Genomic DNA, 23,824 nt, shown 5'->3' with positions numbered 1-23,824 from the left:
CAAAATTAAAGAAAAAGCATTTAATTATGCAAAGATGGGTGGCAAGTCAGAAGATTGGACAGAATATAAAACAGCAAAGAATGACTAAAAGATAAACAAGGTGGCAAAAATTGGAGTACGAGAGCAAACTAGCTAGAAATATAAAGACAAATAATAAGAGTTTCTATAGATATTTTTAAAAGAGTTAACAAAGTGAGCATTGGTCCTATAGAAAGTGAGTCTGGGGAATTAATAATGGATAATAAGGAGATGGTAGAATTGAACAGGTATTTTGCATTGCTCTTCACTATAGAAGATACAAGTAACATTCCAGAATTGGGTATAAGTCTGCAAATGGAAGGGAGGGAGGAACGCAAGAAAATTAGAATCACCAGGGAAGTGTTACTGAGCAAATTGTTGGAGATGTGGGCTGACAAATCCTCAGGTCCTGATGGACTTCATCCTAGGGTCTTAAAAGGAGTGGCTAGTGAGGTAGTTGATGTGTTGGTTGAAATTTCCAAAATTCCCTCGATTCAGGGAAGGTTCCATTATATTGGAAAATAGCGAATGTAACTCCTTTATTCAAAAAGGGAGGGAGACAGAAAGCAGGAAACAGGCCAGTTAGCTTAAAATCTGTCATAGGGAAGATGTTAGAAATTATTATTAAAGACGTTATAGCAGGGCACTTAGAAAAGTTCAAGGTAATCAGGTAGCGTCAACATGGTTTTGTGAGAGGGAAATCATGTTTAACCAATTTATTGGAATTATTTGAGGAAATAACATGTGCTATGGATAAAGATACCAGTGGATATACTGTACTTAGATATCCGAAGGCATTTGATAAGGTGCCATATCAAAGAATATTGTGAAAGATAATAGCTCACGGTGTAGGAGGTAACATATTGGCATGGAAAGAAGATTGGCTAGCTAACAGGAAACAGAGAGTAGGCATAAATGGGTCATTTTCTGATTGGCAAGATGTAACAAGTGGTGTGCCACAGGGATCAGTGCTGGGACCTCAACTTTTTACAATTTATATAAATGACTTGGATGAAGGGACCGAAGGTATGGTTGCTAAATTTGATGATGACACAAAGATAGGTAGGAAAGTAGGTTGTGAAGAGGACATAAGGAGGCTACAAAGGGATATAGATAGGTTTCAGTGAGTGGGCAAAGATCTGGCAAATGGAGTATAATGTGGGAAAATGTGCAATTGTCCATTTTGGCAGGAAGAATAAAAAAGTATATTATCTAAATCGTGAGAGATTGCAGAGCTCTGAGATGCAGAGGGATCTGGGTGTCCTAGTGCACGAATTACATAAAGTTAGTAGGCAGGTACAGCAAGTAATTAGGAAAGCTAATAGAATGTTAATGTTTATTACGAGGGGAATTGAATACAAAAGTAGGGAGGTTATGCTTCAGTTATCCAGGGCATTGGTGAGACCACATCTGAAGTACAATGTACAGTATTGGGGTCTCCTTAATTAAGGAAGGATGTAAATGCATTGGAAGCAGTTCAGAGAAGGTTTACTAGACTAACACCTGGAATGGGCAGGTTGTCTTATGAGGAAAGGTTGGACAGGCTAGGCTTGTATCCACTAGAGTTTAGAAGAGTAAGAGGGGACTTGATTGAAATATAAGATCCTGAGGGGTCTTGACAGGGTAGATGTGGAAAGGATGTTTCCCCTCGTGGGAGAATCTAGAATTAAAACTCACTATTTAAAAATAAAGGGTCACCCATTTAAGACAAGAGATGAGGAGAAATTATTTCTCACAGAGGGTCGTGAATCTTTGGAACTCTCTTCCTCAAAAGGTAGTGGAAGCAGAGTCTTGGAATATTTTTATGGCAGAGGTAGATAGATTCTTGATAAGCAAGGGGATGAAAGGTTTTCGGGGGTAGGTGAGAATGTGGAATAATCAGTTCAGCCATGAACTTATTGAATGGTGGAGCAGGCTCGAGGGGCTGAGTGGCCTACTCCTGCTCCTAATTTGTGTGTTTGTATGTTTGTATTGCCAATCGTGTCTATGATGAAGTTACGGCGTCAAGTTCAGTTCAGGTTCGAATAGGATTCCAATGTTGCAAACAGACTGATACAGTGTGAAACAGTGGCCAGGGAGGGGAATGGAGTCAGTGGCAAGGATATGGAGCTTGTGGAAGGAGCTGAAGATGGTCATCCCAATGCTTATCTGGAGGAAATTGTGGCTTAATCAAAACTGGTGTTAGCCCAGCAACTGGCAGCACCAATGCAATGGAGGGATCAAGAAATGTAGCGCAGAGGCATTGTCAGTATACATGTGGAAGCTGACCCCATATCTGTGGGTGATATAGGCATCCCCAGGGGTCCGTGTTAGAAACACTGTTTTTCTTGATCTGTATCAATGACATAGATTTGGGTGTACAAGGCACAATTTCAAAATTTGCGAATGATACAAAACTTGGAGGTATTGTGAACTGTGAAGAGGATAGTGATTAAATTCAAGAGGACTTAGACAGGCTGGTGGAATGGGAGGACAATGACAAATGAAATTTAATGAGAGGAGGGAACCATTTACAATGTCAGCTCACATGGGGACCAGGAAGGAATGCTGGCGTGTCGGTAGTTTAGGTGGAATGGGGAGCAGGAGGTGGTTCTCATGGTTGAGATAAATTCATAGAAGGCATGTTGGGGGAAGAGGTTTAGATCATTGGGCAAGGATCATTGTGGGATGAATTGAGAGTCAAAGACTAGACAATTGGAAGTTTGAAAATGCAATTTTAAATGACTTGTGAGAGAGTTTTTTTTCCTCAGAAGTGGTCACAGAAGGAAGTGGGGTTGGGAGTGGGTGGTAAGGGATTTAAAGATGTGGTCAGAGATGGCCTTGTCAGTAGTTTTGATCACTGACCAGGCAACGTCCAACCATATAAGCTACCGAAGCCACCGACCAATCCTTTGTTCCCTTCACCGTCAGGTCAGACTACCTGAAGGTGCTGGGGATATGGTTCAGAGGGGTCAGGGCATGTGCCAAAAACTGGTAGGAGTGAGCAGCCATGATGAAACAGAAACTGGGCATGTGGAAGCAGTGTTCCCTCTCCATTGCGGGTAAGAACCTAATCATCAGGTGCGAGGCACTCATGTTGTTAATGTACATGTCACAGGTCTGGCCCTTACCACACTGCTGCACCTGAGCCATCTTCCACTTTTCCACAGGGCCACAATGTTCAAACCTCCAGATAAAGGGGGAGAAAAAGTACCCAACGTCGCCCTCACCCCGGTGGCCACCTTTGTGTGCAGTGCATCAAACTGTGCCTAGACCCCCAGTACGCAAGCACCAAGTGTCACTGGGTGCTGAGGTTATATCTGTCCTCAGTGTTGCGAAGGATGGGCTTGGCCATGTTGCTGCGGAACGCTCCATTCAGTTGGACCATCGCACACCACCTGTCCCTCGTGGAAAAGTTTGTGCAGAAAAACACCTTTGACCACAAGTCCCTCAGGCCGTGGTCCGCATATAACGTCCTCAAAGCCCTGCAGGAAAAGGAGATGGTGGATCCTGTCGGCTGGTTCCCTGAGCAGACTGTCAAAGTCATTTGGCAAAATGCCTCATCGCCAGAACTTGTAAACAAACACCAAGACGTAGATTGGCTGGTGGTGAGAAGCGCCCTCCCCATCAGATCCTTCCTGCATGCCCGAAGTCTCACTGCCTCCGCATGCCGCCTTCAAGATAGCTGTGGTGGGGAAGAGACTGTCGTCCAACTCTTTCTGGAATGGGTCTTTGTAAAGCAGGTGTGGAAAGAGATGCAGTGGATTTTGTCGAGGTTCATCCCGAGCAGCTCGGTAACACAGGAGTCTGTGTTCTACGGGCTGTTCCCAGGGATGCACGCCAAGATAAACATCAACTGCTGCTGGAGGACTATCAATTCGGTGAAAGATGCTCTTTGGTCTGCCTGAAACTTGCTGGTCTTCCAGCGCAAAGAGTTGTCCACGACCGTGTGTTGCAGACTGGCACATTCCAAGGTCCAGAACTGCGTGCTGAGGGATGCACTAAAGCTTGGAGCAGCTGCCGCAAAGGCTCAATGGGGAAAGGCCACGTTGAAAGGTCCTCCCGCCATAATATACTGAGAGGCTGGAACCTGTGTAATACCCCTCGGACAGTATGCACTAAAAAATGTTTATGCTACATAATTCACGTGTACATTGCATATAAAATGGAAAGGCAAGAGATGTGAGGCACCTCATGTTCCGTATGGAAGGAATCTGATCTTTATAGCACTTTCTGAAATGTCAAACTTGAACGGTTTGTAATTTCTTTTTACAAATTTTTATGAATAAAGTAGTTTTGGAAAAAAAAAAGCAGTCTGTAATGTCACCTGGTCCTCTCAGCAGGATTACTGCCTTGATACTCTTGACTTTTTACATGAAATGACAATGTCTATTTCTTTATTAACTACCTTTTCAAACTAGTATTTTCATTAATAAAAACAAAAAGTGCTGGAAATAGCAGATCTGGCAGCATCTGTGGAGAGAGAAACAGTTAACGTTTCAGGTCAGTGCCTTTCATCAGAACTCTGTATTTTCATTGAGCTGAATTTTACCGGCCCTTCAACACAGTGGGTCGTGGCGCGGGGGCTATTAAAATTCTGTGGGAAGAGGACAACCCCGACGTGCGACGTCGAGAAGGACCTGCCGCATATTACCGGTGGCGTAGGGACCTTGGTGCTGCACTCTGCTGCACAGGAGCAGCACCCCAATTAGAATATGTAAAACGGGACTTACTTTTGCAGATTATGCAGCACGCCTTCTCTCCTTGGACACTTCCTCATTTTACTTTGAACGGGCAGTCGTCACGTACCTTTCCGTTCACGATTAGAAAAGCCAGCGGGTCATCAGAAGCATAAGTTTTCGCTACGGAAGGTATGTTCTGTTTTCAGGGGTCCCACTCTGCATACTGGAAGGGAGGAGGGGTGATTACAGGGGTCTCAGCTCTGCATTCTTAAAGGGAGGAGGGAGGGGGTCTGGGATTACTGGAGGGAAAGCTCTGCGGGCATGAAGTACTGTGTACCCTCCCTCCTTAAACAGTGTACGCTCTGCATTTATTTGTGTTTGTGAGGGGGCATTGGCACTCCAGTCACCCTGTGCATGGGGAGGGTGCCAGAAAAGGTAGGAGCATTAAGGTTATATGGATGGTGGGGGCAATCGATTCAGCTGGTAGGATCTTGATGTGGTCATGCTGTGACACTCTAAGCATTGGCCAAGATGGGCAGTGCCATGGCATGCCACATAGTTGATCCAGGAAAGCAGCTGATGTACCCATCAACACCAATTCCTGCCCTGTTAGGAACCTTAGAATACATGCAGGGTTCAACTTTATTTATCACACAGAAATAGGTAAGGCTCATCCGACATTGTGTGATCCTCTGCTCCTGAGGTTCCGTATGCGCCAGAGGCAAAATCAACAGGCAGGTGCAATCCACATAGAGGCCCCCAGTTATGAGCAGCAGCCCCCAAGGAGAGCTCGCCATTACGTTTGCCTTGCATCCACAGGCCCCACATGACATGCCATCGGATGTCAGAGCACCAGTGTCAGAGGCGATTGCGCATGTAGAGAGGGTGATGACACGTCTCTGTGCCCTGTTCAAAGATGACCTGCAGCCCATGGGCTTCGGTGGACATCCCATTCCTTTGTTCCTCATAGTGGCAGCAGTTTTCAAGCTTGGTGCCTCAGCAGCCTTTCAGGGACCCACCAGAGACCTTTGTGGGGTCACACAGTCAGCAGTGCACTGCTGCATCAGAGATGTCACCAATGCCCTACACCGGAGGGCCAGTGACTATGTCCTCTTCAGGATGATTCTTACAGCCAGGCCCAGAAGGCAATGGGTTTTGGCACCATTGCCGGAGAACCATAGGTTGTGATGTTCATATACTGCACCCATGTGGCCATCAGGCCTCCTGCCAGGCTACCACCTGCAGACGTCACCGTTATAAGAGCCCTCTCAATCTAGGTGAAGCTGGTATGCGATCACCGCAGATGCTTGCTGTGAATGTGTGACCGCTTCTCAAGCAGCTGCCGTGACACCTGGGTGTTGCACCAGTCCCGACTGCCACCGCTGTTCACTGAACAGGCTCAGATGGAGGGGTGGCTTCTTGGAGATAAGGGCTATCCTTTGCAGATATGGCTCCCGACACCAGTGAGAGACCTCACCACTGCTGCAGAGGAAAGATACAATGCCAACCACTGAGCTACAAGAGCCACCATTGAGCAGGAAATCGGCGTGCTGAAAGAGAGCTTCCAATACCTGGATGGATAGGGTGATGCCCTGTACTACGGGTCGAAAAGGCCAGCTCCTTTCTTTGTCGCTCTGCACAACTACGCACCCAATAGGGGCCGGGCCCAGCATTATGAGGAGAGACGTCAACAGGATTCCTCCTTGGACTATGAGGACACTGAGGACCTACAACATGAAAGACGCATGGGAGGGCAAATGGCACCCAGGCTCTGCACGCAGGGCTAGCAGTGAGCTAGGGATGTACGGAAGTGGTCTATCAGACAAAGGCTGTCTGCTCCATAGGAACTGACATGAGCTGTGCAAGCACACATCACCCTCGCTCACCTGCTGTGCACCAGTCCACATCTGCAGCATCCCTGTGTAAACCATTAGAGGCAGCAGCTGACTGACCCAATGTCCATGTCACTGCATCCGTGGAGACGCTAATGAGTAATGGTGGCATGGCAATGATGTTATTGCATACGCTGGCTCTCCTGAAGGGCCAATGGTGCAAAGGGATGTGACATTGCCGCTACATGCTGGTGCACATCATTTACAGAGAGAAAAGGACACACATGTTGGTGAGGAACATTTAGTGAAAGACGTATTTACATTGCTGTAACACCCGTGCATTCCCATTTGTGTCAGTGTGTTCTCTTTAAACGCTTGTGAGTGCCCTTTTTTGGTGCAACCTCTGCGCTAGCAGCTTGACTGGAGGAAGGCTGCTGATCAGATTGCCTTTTGGCTGTGGATGACTTCGGCGGTCGTCCTCTGTGTGCATGAGACTTGGAAGGCCTTGGCTGGCTGGGAGGATCCTGCGTCATCACAGAACCCTCTTCAAGTGTCGCGGCTGCTGGAGCTTCACTCACATGCAGAGGGGCTGAGGGGCCAGTATCCACATTGGAATCGCCTGGAGGGGGGACCCCAGATATGGTCTGCTGGCTCAGGTTTCGTTGGAACCCCTCTGCCCTCCCGGGAGGGACCAGGAACAGGGGCATTCTCCATGCCTCTGGTCCCTCTTGCTCCTAGCCACTGCTCAATGGATGTGACGGTAACAGCAAGGAATAGCAGGTCTGAGCATATTGTTTGATTCTGGGTCACCACACCTCAATGGATGATGCCAGCACTCATATGCCTGCGACATGGCAGCAGTCATGGTGTGGATAGACTCTCCTATCATCTGCTCAAGGCTGCGCATGGCCTATGGCATTTCCACCTGCAGTTGCCATAACTTTTTCAACAGCTGCGGCCTGCCATGGTCTGTTGACAGCAGAGAGTCATCAGTAGCCTGGGGCTCAGCATGAGCCTGGCCACTCACAGGCTTCCGACTGTCAGGGGCCACGGCTATCTCAGCCTCAGTCAGTTGCTCGGGCACATGTGCAGTGCTCTCACTAGATTGTGACCCACATTCTAAGGCCAGTCGGATACCCATCGAGGTGACAGTATCTGCGCTAGTGGAAGGTGCATTAGTGTCATGGGACAGTGCTTCCTCGGAGTCTGGCTCTTCCTCCGAGGTGCTGGATGGCACGAGCCCAGCTGCGTTTGACTCTGCTCTTTCAGCTGGAATACACAATGGGAAAAGGACATTGTCAGTTCTGCTGTAACGCACTTTACAATGTCAGCAGCATTGCATTACCGAACCAACAGTACACAGTGCCCATCTTTAATATCAATTGGACGTCTGCTCACCTTGGAGCCCAATGTCAATCTGCCCGAATAAGCGCGCCTGCTGCCTTGGTGCCAGCTGCAGGGCCTCCTCCTCGGCAACCATCAGTCTAAGCAGATTGACAGGACCTCCTCCGGTACGTGAGGACTCCCTCGAATTGTGGGCCATCCTCGCCTAGAGGGGCAAGGGGGCAGATAGTACCAATGGCTTGTCAACAGGGTGACACATGTCAAAAGACAATTGCAGGCCACAAAGGTGGGGATTCTTGGTGTGCACCTCTGAGTGAGCCACTCATGTAGGTGCCATTTCCTGAGCATCGGACAAGGGTAAGTTGTGCCATACATTGCATCATTCATTGCGCTTATTCCCTCCCTGCCCAACCACCCATTCTTTGGCACAGCAGTGGCACACATATGCCACTCTGTGTGGGTGCACCCAGTTTCAAAGGAGCCCTGATAGACATTGGTACTTACTCTCGCACTTCTTAGCAGGTCATCCATTCTTTCCCGGCACTGCAGCCAGTCGCGCTGGATGACACCATGGCTGCTCACCTCGTGAGCCACCTCCAGCTAGGTTGCCTTGGTCAGGTGAGAGGGCCTCTTCCTGTCATCGCTGGGGAAGAGGACCTCCCGTCTTGTGCACACAGCCTCGAGGAGGGTGATCAGGGAAACCTCACTGAACCATGGTGCCACCCTGTAACGCCGCTGTTTCTCCATAGCATTATATCCCTTTATTTTGCCACACTGTGTCCAGGAATCTTCTTTGATGCAGGCACAGCTGCCATGCTGGCAGCTCTTTAAAAAGAGCCCCAGCACATGACTCGCAGCTGTGCCAGTGTACACCAGAACCGGCAGTCCCACCCCGCCCCCCCACCAATGTAATATCGTGGGGCCGGTGGCAGCCGGCTAATGCAGGCACGCCGCCGAGTGGCAGCGCCCAAATAAAATTCAACCCATTATTTTGTCCTGTTGTTTGTGGAGCTGACTGGAGCAGCAATTGAATTTGGTCTTTTTTTTGTTAGTTCTTGGGATGTGAGCTTCACTGGCAAGGCCAGCGTTTATTGTTCATCTGTAATTGCCCTTGAGAAAGTGGTGATGAGCAGCCTTCTTGAACTGCTGCAGTCCATGTGGTGTCGGTACACCCACTTCATTCCTCTAGCTGTTTGATAGAACTGAGTAGCTTGCTAGGCCAAGGGTGGTTAAGAGTCAACCACATTGCTGTGGGTCTGGAGTCACATGTCGGCCAAACCAGGTAAGGATGGCAAATTGCCTCCCCTGAAGGGCATTAGTGAACCAGATTGGTTTTTTACAACAATCTGATAGTTATTCATGAAACTATAATTGTATTCCAGATTTGTTAATTAATTGAATATAAATTTCCCCCAGTTGCCATGGTGGGACTTGAACTTATATCTCTAGAGCAGGATTACTAGTCCAGTAACATCACCACAACACTACCATCCCTACAGAAGGTGCAGGCTTGATGCAACAAATACAGAGCATTCCTCATGCCATATTTTCTTTTGCTATTAACTGGTTTAGAATTGTTCAGCAAGTTCCTTGATCCTACTAGAGTCATAGAGAGATACAGCACTGAAACAGGTCCTTTGGCCCACCGAGTCTGTGCTGACCATCAACCACCCATTTATACTAATCCTACATTAATCACATATTCCCTACCTTCCCTCAATTCTCCAACTGCCTACCTACACTAGGGGCAATTTACCTATAAACCTGCAAGTCTTTGGCTGTGGGAGGAAACCAGAGCACCCAGCAGAAACCCATGCGGTCACAGGGAGAACTTGCAAACTCCGCCCAGGCAGTACCCAGAACCGAACCCGGATCATTGGAGCTGTGAGGCTGTAGTGCTAACCACTGCACCACTGTGCCACCCTACTGGATAACAGCATCACATGCTTCAGTGACTGAATTAGTAAAACGTCATAACTAGTTGACATTCTAGCAGATGTCAAAAGGACACACTTGCAAAACTTTTCTTTATTTTGTAGCTATGTGATAAAATATCTAAATAAACACAGATCTAACTTAATCATTTATTTCAGGTTCCAGTTGAAGATGGACCAAAGACTTGGTACAAATCAATGTTTAAAGATGTTTACAGTGTACTAAAGGCAGGTAAACAACATTTAATTCGCTGTTGTGTTTGTATGGAATTAACGCTTAATGTAATATGTTACCTTAAAAATTCCTTAGCAGCTGTTAGCATGAAGACTTGGAAAAGCCTCATTTTGAAATGGAGTTGTGTATATGTCAATAAAAGTGCTGTTTGTATCCTGTCACCGGCCTCCTGGATTGACATCCGTCATAAGATAAATCTCCATTTCAGGATCATTTTTCCCCTTTATATTATTGTTTTCATTGGAATAGTTTAAAATATGTAAATAACTAATAGGTTTTAAGGGAGGTTAATATAGATCTCATCTACATTACTGGCTGTATTATACTAGCTGAAAAATCAGATAGAAGTACAGTGATTTGTTTCTGTGCTCAGTTGTAATGCCCTTTCATACCCCTTGATTTCTGATCTCACTTCAAAAGGTGCAATTGCATTTGTAGACATTGGGTAAGGATAGAATGCCAGCGTTCGCCAGAGCTGGCGGGCAGCCATAAAGGCGGGGCTAAAGTGTGACGAGTCGAAGAGACTTAGCAGTTGGCAGGAAAAAAGACAGAAGCGCAAGGGGAGAGCCAACTGTGTAACAGCCCCGACAAACAAATTTTTCTGCAGCACCTGTGGAAGAGCCTGTCACTCTAGAATTGGCCTTTATAGCCACTCCAGGCGCTGCTCCACACACCACTTACCACCTCCAGGCACTTACCCATTGTCTTTCGAGATAAGGAGGCCAAAGAAGAATCATGGTTCACTGTGATAGCTCCCAAAATTGAATAGCCTAATATTTGAGAGGAGATACATTTTCCATTATTTCTTTAATTTCTCCCTCCCTTTATTTTCATTCTTTCAGCCAAGATTTTTTTTATTTATTTCCAAAATATACTTTATTCATAAAATTCTGTGAAAATTACATTGCCAAACAGTTTCAAACAGCACCAAAAAATACAAACATTGCAAGGGAGATCAGTTTCCTTCAATACTATCATGAGTTTCTTCACAACCCTTCCATTTCACAATTGTCATGCCAATTACAGTTTTACATTTACAGCAAACAAAAATATTAACGATACAGTTCGAGGGGTTTCCCATGGATCCAGCCCCTCAGTTCAGCTTGGTGGGGGGACCTTCCACTGTGGTCTTTCCCCATTGAGCCTTTGCTGCGGCTGCCCCAAGCTTTAGTGCGTCCCTCAGCACGTAGTCCTGGACCTTGGAATGTGCCAGTCTGCAACATTCGGTGGTGGACAACTCTTTGCGCTGGAAGACCAGCAAGTTTCGGGGAGACCAAAGGGCGTCTTTCACCGAATTGATAGTCCTCCAGCAGCAGTTGATGTTTGGCTCGGTGTGCGTCCCTGGGAACAGCCCGTAGAGCACAGACTCCTGTGTTACAGAGCTGCTTGGAATGAACCTCGACAAAAACCACTGCATCTCTTTCCACACCTGCTTTGCAAAGACACATTCCAGGAGGAGGTGGGCAACTGTCTCTTCCTCACCACAGCCACCACGGGGGCATTGCGCGGAGGGGGCGAGACTTCGGGTGTGCATGAAGGATCTGACGGGGAGGGCCCTTCTCACCACCAGCCAAGCTACATCTTGGTGCTTGTTTGAAAGTTCTGGTGATGAGGCATTCCGCCAAATGACTTTGACGGTCTGCTCGGGGAACCATCCGACAGGATCCACCGTCTCCTTTTCCCGTAGGGCCTTGAGGACATTCCGTGCAGACCACTGCCTGATGGAGCGGTGGTCAAAGGTGTTTTCCCGCAGAAACTGCTCCACGAAGGATAGGTGGTACGGCACGGTCCAACTGCATGGAGCGTTCCGCGGCAATGTGACCAGGCCCATCCTTCGCAACACCGGAGTTTGCGTACTGGAGGTCTGCACACAGCTTGATGCAGCCGCACACGAAGGTGGTCATCAGGATGAGGGCCACGTTGGGTACTTTTTTCCCGCCCTTATCCAGAGATTTGAACATCGTGTCCCTCCGGACCCGGTCCATTTTAGATCCCCAGATGAAGCGGAAAATGGCTCGGGTGACTGCCACAGCGCAGGAGTGGTGTATGGGCCAGACCTGCGCCACGTACAGCAACAACGTGAGCGCCTCGCACCTGATGACCAGGTTGTTACCCACGATGGAGAGAGATCGCTGCCCCCACATGCTCAACTTTTGTTGTAACTTGGCTACTCGCTCCTCCCAGGTTTTGGTGCACACCCCGGCCCTTCCGAACCATATCCCCAGCACCTTCAGGTAATCTGACCTGACGGTGAAGGGGACAAAGGATCGGTCAGCCCAGTTCCCAAAGAACATGGCCTTGCTCTTGCCGTGGTTAACTTTGGCTCCCGAGGCCAATTCGAACTGGTCGCAGATGCTCATCAGTCTGCGCACGGACAGCGGATCCGAACAGAAGACGGCGACGTCATCCATGTACAGGGAGGTTTTAACCTGAGTGTCTCCGCTGCCTGGGATTGTCACCCCTCTCAGCCAAGATTGATAGATTTGGAAGCACCATTGTGCAAATGTCAGCCAAGGCTGGAATTTGAACTCTGATCTCTTACTGGAGAGGTTAAGCACTTCATCATTATAGTTACAAAGCCAGCTTGTTCTGTTCACATCTTAAAGAGGCATCATTTATCACTGAGAATGAAGAACAACCTCTTTCATTATGATGGTTAACAATGAATCAGAGATCTGTTGTTTCCTTTCAGCACAGACTTTATATAAACATTTTTATGGGGACTTGTATCTGTGATTACTTTAATTTGGTTATTGCTTTGACTGAGCACTGGCTGGCCATTTGCAATACATACATTCTTTGGTTTGTTGCTATGTAAATAAAGCCTTTGAGTTCCTTTTGTACTCTGATGTCTTTAATTACATTTCAGTAAACTGCGTGGCCAAGGCTATATGGGAGGGGGAAATATTTTCAACATGTTGTTTGCAAGTTGCTACCACAGTAATGTTGGCTACAATTGTCCATTTGATCTGGGAATTAATAATTCAGGGAATAAAAGAATAATGTTCATGCAGGGCCTGTTCAGAAAGACGTAACTGTTTAAAAATATGAAGAGCAGGCTGCAGTAAAGACACAGAGCTATTTGTTATTGCTGACTCACCTAGGGATATCAATCTGTTCCACCAGGCATTTCAGCCATGGTGTCTGGAGCTGGTGTTGATTGATAATGTCGTGTTCAGAGCCCGACTGACAAAAAGATAATCTGCAGCATTTCCCCGTTCACCAGTTCTCTATTTCATTGTGTTGCCTTTGGGTGGAGGCAAAAAGCATTCAATCAAGAACACACGTTGTTTACATTAAACAGCGAACTGTTAACAGTTCCTTGACTTTCATTGTTTTGAAAGAGACACTGTGGAATTACCTGAGGTATTCCAATGTGCTGAAGCCTGGTCTTGCTTCTCTTTAACTTTATTCTTAATAGATTTATGTTACAACCAGGTGAGAGAGGGGTCTAGGGGTTCCCTCTCAGCCTGTGCCTGGTTTAACCGTAGCAGGGTTTAATTTTAAAACACCATGTTTTTAGCTCCCCCTCAGTGAATCCTTGTTCACTGCTCTCCAATTGCAAGGCAAAGAAATTAAATCAGATAGGTTTTCTTAGATTTAAACAAGAAAGGTGGAAATTTATTAATCTTAAACTCTAATTCGGTTAACGCCTACGAATACACAATGCAACCATGCTAGCATTCATACGCGATAAACACACATGCAGATACAGAAAAAGTAGAAAGAATAAAGGGGAAAAGTTTGAGGCAATAGCTGGGTGTATATACAGTCCAGTGAGTTCAATGTGTAGTCTTTGGTTGCCGGTAAGTCCTGCTGTTCGTTGGGGCCCAGTGCACGCTTCAACTTGTTTAGATGTAGGAGTCTATTCTCACTTGAGGTTTAAGCGACTTCGATTGGTCTGGAGGCTTGTGAGAAAGTGAGAGAGAGCCAGCCAGGAGAGAGGCTGTCTTGTTCCAGATTCAGTGGCAATCTGCAGTCTGAGTTCAAACTGTCCTGTGCGCACAATTCAAACTCCAAGTTGACCAGCAGGTTAGTCATGTGACTCACTGTTTAAACAAACTTCTGCGTTTATGGATTTCAAAGCTCTCAGTGGTGTGTGGGGGGTGGGGGGAAGGGATAGTGTAATGCTGTCTCTTACCCCGACAAGGTATGGATCACAATTGCCCAGCCCAATCTCTGTTAATTGAATCAGTGAGCAATTCTTTTGTCTTTCCAAGCACTGTCTCTTAGTATGCAAATATCCTCCAGCCAAATGTCTGGTGATCTCTTCGAACAAGTCATTTCTTCACTCCAGCAACAGTTTAATATTAATGTTGATATGATGAAATTAATATGCCTCATTCTTGGCAGGTGGGGAGTCTTCATGACACTTAATACACAGTATATAGTCTGGCAAATGTAGTTTGTCAGTGTTGTGTGTTCACATATTGAAGGGATCTGGAGGGCAAGAAGAATTTCCTGATATAGTTAGTGAGCTTATTAGCAGCACGGGATTTATCTTTCAGCCAGATATGCTACCCGCCAGGTTACTGTGCATGGAAACTCAGATTTCAGTGCTTTAGAAGTGTGGGTTTGCTTGTGGAAATAGTCCTTCATGCTGCACATAGGAATATCTGTAAAGCTTCCAAATAATGGAATAACTATTTTTACCATCACACACCAGTGAAGTGGTCATGTATTCATGATGGTTTCAAGGTGAATTGCACATTTGGATAAAGAATTCATTCAAAACAGTTCATCTTTAAATTGTTAGAGTTCATTTCTTTGATAATTGCATACGGTTTTTATATTTAGCATTTTGTGCATGGTCTAAAGAAATGTTTGCCGAGTTTACAAATTGTTGAGGCTGTTTATTAAATTATTGCCTCTCTATTGTAGAAGATTATGGGATGTCTTCTATTGTTGACGCCAGGAAGAAGAAGTGGGATCCCAATTCAACAAAACAGCAACCCCTTTCCTATTCTGCAACAGGTTATAGATCAAGATCCCAGCTAACTGGACCATTGCCTGATAATTCAACAACAAAGGACAACTGTACAAATAAATGGCCACTTTTATCAGAACCGCTTAGCAGTTCTGACAGAAAAAAGCAAAATTGTAGTCCTCAATCACAATGTTTACGACCCAACATTTGTGACAGCAAAAGTGATCAAAGTTGCTCCATCCCCTTGACAGTCAACTTGCATAATACTCCCGGTTGGAATTGCCAGCATTACACAGCCCCTTCAAACAATTGTCAGCCTACAAGATCAACAGAAATACCCTGCAATTTGCTGTCAGCAACAGAACATCATTCACTTTCTTCTACTAAAGCTACTGTTGAAGAGTAAGTTCTGTATGCCTTTGTACTAAAGAACTCGTTGAACAAGAGGGCTTCAGATATTACAAGCTGATTGGGGCATTCCAGGATATCAAATACATCCATTTAGCCTAATAAAATGTGGATCCTCCAGGGTCAGTAATGCATGTCCCGAAAAGAAAATACCCATGCACAGAAAGGTAATATCCTCCCACCACTATTTTACATAATTAATGAGTTTCTGCACCATAATGGTCTTATTGGAGAGGCAGGAATGAGTGGGAGAAGATTATCATCTGCTGCGGCTACAGAGATAGTATTTTTCAAATTATAACTGAAGTCTCAGCCTTAGCACCTGGTGGGGAAGGAGGTATATGCATTTAGAGTCATAGAGTCATACAGCATAGAAACAGGCCCTTTGGCCCACCATGTCCATGTCGACCATAATGCCTAGCTATACTAATCCCACCTGCCTGCATTAATTCCATATTCCTCTATGCCTTGCTCATTCAAGTACCTGTACAGATGCCTCTTAAATGTCGCTACTGTTCCTGCCTCTGCCACCTCCTCAGGCAGCTCATTCCAGATACCCACTATTCTTTGTGTGAAAAATTTACCCCTTTGATCCCCTTTAAACCTCCTCCCACTCACCTTAAATCTATGCCCTCTAGTTTTAGTCACCCCTACCATGGGAAACCGACTCTGGCTATCTACCCTATCTATGCCTCTCATAATTTTTCTCTAACTAATCAGACCATGCCTTTCCAGATGCATATAAATCCTGCCTGTCAGAATCCCTTCCAATAACTTTCCCACCACTGCTGTAAGGCTCACCGACCTGTAGCTCCCTGGTTTATCCCTGCTGTCTTTCTTAAATAAAGGCACAACATTAGCAATCCTCCAGTCTTCCCACACCTCACCTGTGGCTAACGATGATACAAAAATCTGCCAGGGCCCCAGCAATCTCCTCCCTTGCTTCCCATAGCATCCTAGGATACACCTGGTCAGGCCCTAGGGATTTATCCACCTTAATGCGCTTCAAAACCTCCAACACCTCCTCCTTTGTAATGTTGATATTCCCTTGAATTCACTAGCTTCCATGACCTTCTCCACGGTAAATACGGATGAGAAATATTCATTTAAAACCTTGCCCATTTCCCGTGGCTCCACACATAGATTGCCACACTGATCCTTAAGGGGACCTACTCTCTCCCTAGCTACCCTTTTACCCTTAATACACTTATAGAATCTTTTAGGATTCTCCTTTATCTTTTCTGCCAGGGAAATCTCATGGCCCCTTTTCGCCCTCCTAATTTCCTTCTTAAGTGTCGTCCTACATCCCCTATACTCCTCGAGGGACTCGCTCAATCCCAGCTGCCTATACCTGACATATGCCTCCTTCTTTGTCCTGACCAGACCCTCAATATCCCTCGTCAACCATTTAAGGTACGTAAGTTTTCCCCCCAGTAGGTGAAAGGGGAAGATGTATGTGGATTTGTTGTGATGCTTGACTGTTCATGTCCTACAAATGTAGTTATCTAATGGTGTGGATCCTTCTTTTTTTGTGATTTAATCTTGGTGGTGGGAGTGTATATTTGTCCATTCTCTACCCATGTTCAAGGGCATACAAGAACCCATTTCATTACTGGGGTTTGATGTATACTAAGGAAATTTTTGGAGCTGAAGATGGCAATTCCCTGGCCATACTCCTTTACAACATTAAAATAGCTCTAGAACTATCTACTGCAGCTTCATTATTCTAGAGAACATGGAAAAGAATCAAAGCTCTTTGACCTGAGCTGTACGTTTGGACTCTGATCCTACAACCAATGTTAGAATTCATCCAAATGTTCAGTCCCAGTGTGTTGTCGATGTGTTATCCTGTTCACTTTTTTCCTACAAATGTATCCAAGTTTAGATTAGAACACCAACAGTGGGATGATTCATTTCCTCTTTAAAGATACAGAAGCGTCAGCGCACTTCTGGTTTATATCTCCAGAACAGTATGCCAGTTCGTAGATGGGAGACCTAAGGCTGAACATTTTTTCAAGTGCTCTATGTGCTGTTATTAAGTATAGAATCGACTTTACCAGTCTAGACCAGATTTTGGATGAATAAACTGTCTGGGGTGGAGCAAAGCAAGCTCTTTCCTGCAATGGTGAACACATTGGTGAAGCAGCTCAGTTTGGATAGGCTCTAGGTTTTTCTAGAAAAACTTCAAAGTTTCAAGAAAATTACAATTGCATATGCACACCGGTTTTTGTGAACTTAAAATGTACAGTTGGTCATGCACAAAGTCTGCCATTTTTAAGGGGTGCATCTTTTTTAAAAAAATCATTGAACTAAATCTAGATCAGGCTGTTAATGATTCAAACTTGATTTGATTCATTGCAAATGGGGAAGGGCTGGAAGTTCTGCCTCACTGGTTTAATTATTGCTGTTCCCAGGAACAGTGCCATCTGTAGGAATGATGTGTCCTGCTTAGAGCTAATGAATGGGGGAGGAAAAAAAAGCATTAAAATATAGGTGAAAGTCAGGAAAGATTATGGTTTGCATATGTTGGGTTTTGTGTGAATTTATTTGCCATTTTTAATCTTTTCCATCAACTTCTCAAGGCTGGATCAGGAAGCCGGGAATCTAGGTATACTGCTAAACCCTACACTTAGCCTCCAGCCCCATATATGGTCTATTACCCTCTTCCATCCCCAGAACATTGCACATCTCTGCCTCATCTCTCCACATCACCATTGAAAACTTAATTTGTGCCTTCATCACATTGAGGCTTTACTTCTCTTGCACTCCAAGTTGGTCTTTCTGCCTCAACCATCCCCAAATTTTACTTCACTGCAACTTTCATAATCACATATTCTCATCACTTTTAACCTCTCTCAGTTCCATTACCAATACATGCCCTATTAAGTTGACTTTGAAATTCTCTTCTTGCTTTCAAATCCTTTCATTGCCTCTCCCCACCCTATTTTAGTGATCCCTGTGCCCTTACACCCCTTGAGGCATTCTCTATTGTTCTAATATAGGCCATCTCTTTGTACCGGCATACTTCATCATGGGTGGCTATTACGCTGCTATGCTACTGTCCTTTTTTGGTCCATTCTCTCCACCATGACACCTAACCCCTTTCAAAAACCACCTTAAAACTTGTTCCATCCACTGTACATTTGGCCCTCCACCTTAACCTTCCCTTTCCCACTCTTACTCAGTTTTGTCCTACTTAATGTAGAACACAAAATGTTTTCCTGCGAATGAGTGCAACAGAAATATATGTAGCTGTTCCATTACAATCACATCAATTATATTGGATACTTGTGTAGAGTTGGCAGCTATGACATTGATACCAATACTCTACAATCATATATGCTCTGTAGCAACCTTCCATTCCACATTATTTATTAGCCAATAATTATCAATTTAAAATAATCAGTCGCAATTGTTCATACATTTATAATTTTTGAGGGGGCATGATGACATTTTCTATTTATCATATTGTGTAATTACAGTGCTGAGAACCAATCCTTTTCCAGCATCAAGGGCTCCCAGGCCAATGAAAGCACTAGTTAGATGTTGTGTCAGCATGAAGTTTTCCACTTCCCTATTCTCTGAAGCAGATTACCAATTTAATGCCATTGTATGCTAAATTGTGGATAGTTGATTTGGAAGCAGATGGAATGTTGTCATTTATTGCAAGGGTAATGGAAAGTAAAAGTAAGGAAGTTTTGCTACAGTTGTACAGAGCGTTCATGAGAACACATCTGGAGTACTGCGTACAGTTTTGGTCTCCTTAATTAAGAAAGGATATAATTGCACTAGAAGCAGTTCATAGAAGGTTCACTCGACTGATTCCTGGGAGGATGAAGGGGTTATTTTATAAGGAAAGGTTGGACAGGTTGGTCCTGTATCCATTGGAGTTTAGAAGATTGAGAGGTAATCTTATTGAAACATATAAGATCTTGAGGGGACTTGACAGGGTGGATGATGAGAGGACTGCAATGAATGTTGCCGGAGAGACCAGAGTGTGAAAAAGGGAGTTTGGTAAGTGTGAGGATTTTAAGGGTTAATCTGTCTGCAGTCTAGTGTTTGTTTTGTTTACATTTAATAATTAATTGAAATTACTGATTAAATTAAGAGGAAAGTTAGGTTTTTATAGTTTTAAACACAATATACAAGCTCTCGGAGATTAGCTGTAGCTAGTTAATTAGTAGCTAGCTTAAACTGGTTTCTGAGCTCTAGCACAGCTGACACAGCATTGTTTTCAGAGAGTATAAATTCACGGGACTCTCACCAGTGCTGCTTGTCTGCACTGAGTGCTACTGGAGGGCACAGATTGTGAAGGAGGGAGCTTGGTAAGTGAGGGAGTTTGGTAAGGAGGGGAATTACAAATTAATTAAGAAAATAAATTTGTCTGCACTGAGAGCTACTTTGAGTGTAAAGTGGGAGTTGGTGTGTGAGGGAGTTCAGTCAGGGAGGGGCTCCATTCTTTCTTTTTCTTTTTCTACCTTTTTTCAGCCTCTCTCTTCGGTACAAGGGAAGAAGCTGATTAGTGAGTAACTGGTAAGTTATTCTACTTCTCGTTGTAATAGATAGTTTTTAAAGTTACTGCATGGCAGGGCAGCTCGGTCAAGTGGAATGTACATCCTGCGGTATGTGGGAAGTCATGGACGCACCATGTGTTTAGACGAACACATCTGCAGGAAGTGTCACCAGCTGCAGAAGCTTGAGTGAAACTTGAGCGACAGTTGGGATCACTGCTGTGAATCCACGAGGCAAAGGACGATGTGGATAGCACATTTAGGGAGGTGGGCACACCGCAGGTTAGGAGCATGCAGTCAGAGAGGGAATGGGTGACTGCCAGGCAGTGTAGGAGAACCAGGCAGGCAGTGCAGGAATCCCCTGAGTCTATCTTGCTTGCTAATCGTTTTTCCATTTTGGATACTGGTGAGGGCAATGGTTCTTCAGGGGAGTGCAGCTAGAGCAAAGTCTGTCTCCCCTGGTTACTCAGCCACACAGGAGGAGAGGAAGAAGAGTGGAAGAGCAATAGTGATAGGGGATTCAATAATCAGGGGATCAGACAGGCGTTTCTGCAGCAGTAAACTTGACTCCAGGATGGTGTGTTGCCTCCCTGCTGCCAGGGTCAAGGATGTCACGGGGCGGCTGCAGGACATCATTCTGGGGAGGGTAAACAACCAGAGGTCATGGTCCACATTGGTACCAATGACATAGGTAGGAAGAGGGATGAGGTCCTGAAAGCAGATTTTAGGGAGTTAGGAAGGAAATTAAAAACAGGACCTCAAGAGCAGTAATCGTAGGATTACTCCCAGTGCCACGTGCTAGTGAGCATAAGATTAGGAGGATTGATCGATTGAACACATAGCTGGAGAATTGGTGAAGGAGGGAGGGCATCAGATTTCTGAGGCATTGGGACCGGTTCTGGGGCACGTGGGACCTGTACGAGATGGACGGGCTACACCTTAACAGGACCTGAACGAATATCCTCGCAGGGAGATTTGCAAATGCTGTAGGGGAGGGTTTAAACTAGCTTGGGTTGGGAACCTGAGGGGTAGCTCAAATTGTAAGAAAATAAAGCTGGTAACAAGAGGTAGAAAAGTAGCAAGTGCCATTAGAAGGCAGGCGAAACAAAGGCAAGCATCAACTAGATTTAGAATGCAGAATAATGTCAAGTAGACAAGGTTAAGGGCACCCTACCTGAATGCATGCAACATTCGCAACAAGGCACAAATAGAGGTAAATGGGTGTGATCTGATTGCCATAATGGAAACGTGGCTACAGGGTGACCAAGACTGGGAACTGAATATTCAAGGATATTCGACATTTAGGAAGGACAGGAAAAAAGGAAAAGGAGGTAGTGTTGTGCAGATACTAAGGGATGGGATCAGTACATTAGTAAAGGAGGATCTCAGATCGGAAGAACAAAATGTGAAATCTGTTTGGGTGGAGCTAAGAAACAGCAAGGGGCAGCAAACATGGGTAGGAGTTGCTTATAGACCACCAAACAGTAGTGGTAGTGTGGGCAAGGTATTAATCAGGAGATTAGAGAAGCATGTAGCATGGGTAATGCAGTAATTATGGGTGACTTCAATCTGCACATAAACTGGATAAATGTAATGAACACTAATGCTGTACAGGACGAGTTTCTAGAGATGGTTTTCTAGAGCAATATGTTGAGGAACTGACTAGAGAACAGGCTGTTTTAGATCTATTATGTAATGAGAAAGGGCTAATTAATAATCTTGTTGTAAAAGAACCTTTAGGGATGAGCAACCATAATATGCTAGAATTTTACATTATGTTTGAAAGTGAGGTAGTTCAATCTGAAGCCAGGGTATTAAATTTGAACAAAGGAAATTATGAAGGTATAAAGGGCAAATTGGCTGAGGTGGATTGGGAAAATACATTAAAAGGTTTGACAGTGCATAGACAATAGATAGTCTTCAACGAATTATTACATAGTTTACAGCAACTATACATTCCTTCAAGGCACAAAAATGCCAAAAGTAAAGGCAGTCAACCGTGGTTAACAAAGGAAGTTAACGGTTGTATAAGATTAAAAGAAAAGGCCTATAAAGTTGCCAGAAGTAGTCGTAAACCTGAAGATTGGGAAGATTTTAGAATACAGCAAAGGAGAACCAAGAAATTGATAAAGAAAGGGAGAATAGAATATGCAAGTAAACTAGCAAAAAACATAAAAACAGACTCAAAAGCTTCTATAGGTATGTAAAAAGGAAACATTTGACTAAGACAAATGTGGGTCCCTAACAGGCAGAGTCAGGAGAATTTATAATGGGGAAAAAGAGAAATGGCAGAGAAGCTAAATGATTACTTTGAATCTGTCTTCACTCTCTTCACTACAAGAAATCTCGCAGAATTAGAGATCTTAGGGATTTGGGAGAATGAGGGACTGAAGGAAATTGGTATTAGTAATAAGGTTATATTGGAGAAATGAATGGGGCTGAAGGTTGATAAGTCCCCAGGACCTGATATTCTGCATCCCAGAGTGTTGAAAGAGGTAGCTATGGAGACAGTGGATGCATTGGTGATCATCTTCCAAAATTCTGTAGATTCTAGAACGGTTCCTGCAGAATGGAAGGTAGCAAATGTCACCCCACGATTTAAGAGAGGGAGAGAGAAAACAGGGAACTACAGACCTGTAGTAGGGAAAATGTTATAATCTATTCTAAAGGATGTGATAAATGGACACTTGGATAATAATGATCTGATTGGGCATGGTCAACATGAATTTATGAATAGGAAATCATGTTTGACGAACCTGTTGGAGTTTTTTGAGGGTGTTACTAACAGAACTGATAAAGGGAAATCAGTGGACATGGTTTACTTGGATTTTCAGAAGACTTTTGATAAAGTCCCCCACAGGAGATTGGTTAGCAAAATTAAAGCACATGGAACAGGAGGTAATATACTGGCATGGATTAAGGATTGGTTAACAGGCAGAAAACAGAGAGTAGGAATAAATGGGTCAGTCTCGCATTGGCAGGCTGTGACTAGTGGGGTACTGCATGGATCAGTACTTGGGTCCCAGCTATTCACAATATATATCGATGATTTGGATTTGGGGACCAAATGTAATATTTCCAAGTTCACAGATGACACAAAACTAGGTGGGAATGTGTATTGTGAGGAACACGTAAAGCGGCTTCAAGGGGATTTGGACAGACTTATGAGTGGGTAAGAATGTGGCAGATGGAATATAATGTGGAAAAATGTGAAGTTATCCATTTTGGTAGAAGGAACAGATGTGCAGAGTATTTCTTAAATGGTACGAGATTAGAAAGTGTAGATTTACAAAGGGACCTGGGTGTCCTTGTCAATAAGTCATGGAAAGCTAACATGCAGGTGCATCAAGCAATTAAGAAGGCTAATGATATGTTAGCCTTTATCGCAAGAGAATTTGAATACAGGAGTAGTGAAGTCTTGCTTCAATTGTATAGAACCTTGGTTAGACCGCACCTGGAATACTGTGTGCAGTTTTGGTCCCCTTACCTTAGGAAGGATATTATTGCCATAGAGGGAGTGCAACGAAGGTTCACCAGACTTGTTCCCAGGATGGTGGGACTGTCCTATGCAGAGAGATCAGGGAAACCGGGCCTGTATTCTCTAGAGTTTCGAAGAATGAGAGGTGATCGCATGGAAACCTGCAAGATACTTAAAGGGATAGACAGGGTAGATGCAGGTAAGATGTTTCCCCTGGTCTAGAATTGGGTCATAATTTCAAAATAAGGGAGAAGCCACTTAGGTCAGGGATGAGGAGAAATTTCTTTACTCAGAGGGTTTTGAATCTTTGGAAATCTCTACCCCAGAGGGTTGTGTAATCTCAGTCATCGAGTATGTTTAAAGTAGAGATTGACCGATTTCTAAATACCAATGACGTAAAGGGATATGGGGATAGTGTGGGCAAAAGGTATTGAAGTGGATGATCAGCCATGATCATATCAAATGGCGCAGCAGGC

General features: G+C 44.7%; 1 protein-coding gene across 13 annotated transcripts in view; it reads left to right on the top strand.

Annotated features, from left to right (window-relative positions):
- The window catches only part of LOC137375975 (uncharacterized), a 169,098-nt gene that overhangs the window by 66,976 nt on the left and 78,298 nt on the right, over nucleotides 1-23,824 (top strand). For all 13 annotated transcript variants that reach the window (XM_068043797.1, XM_068043800.1, XM_068043793.1 and 10 more), the window contains 2 exons: nucleotides 9,949-10,021; nucleotides 14,906-15,353. In XM_068043797.1, the coding sequence (XP_067899898.1) occupies nucleotides 9,949-10,021; nucleotides 14,906-15,353 (521 nt within the window). The remainder of the gene's footprint in view (nucleotides 1-9,948; nucleotides 10,022-14,905; nucleotides 15,354-23,824) is intronic.

The sequence above is a fragment of the Heterodontus francisci genome, chromosome 12, assembly GCF_036365525.1.
Source record: "Heterodontus francisci isolate sHetFra1 chromosome 12, sHetFra1.hap1, whole genome shotgun sequence".
NCBI classification, from domain to species: Eukaryota; Metazoa; Chordata; class Chondrichthyes; order Heterodontiformes; family Heterodontidae; genus Heterodontus; species Heterodontus francisci.
Note: the sequence above shows the minus strand (reverse complement) of the source record. Positions and strands in the feature narration are given on the sequence as shown.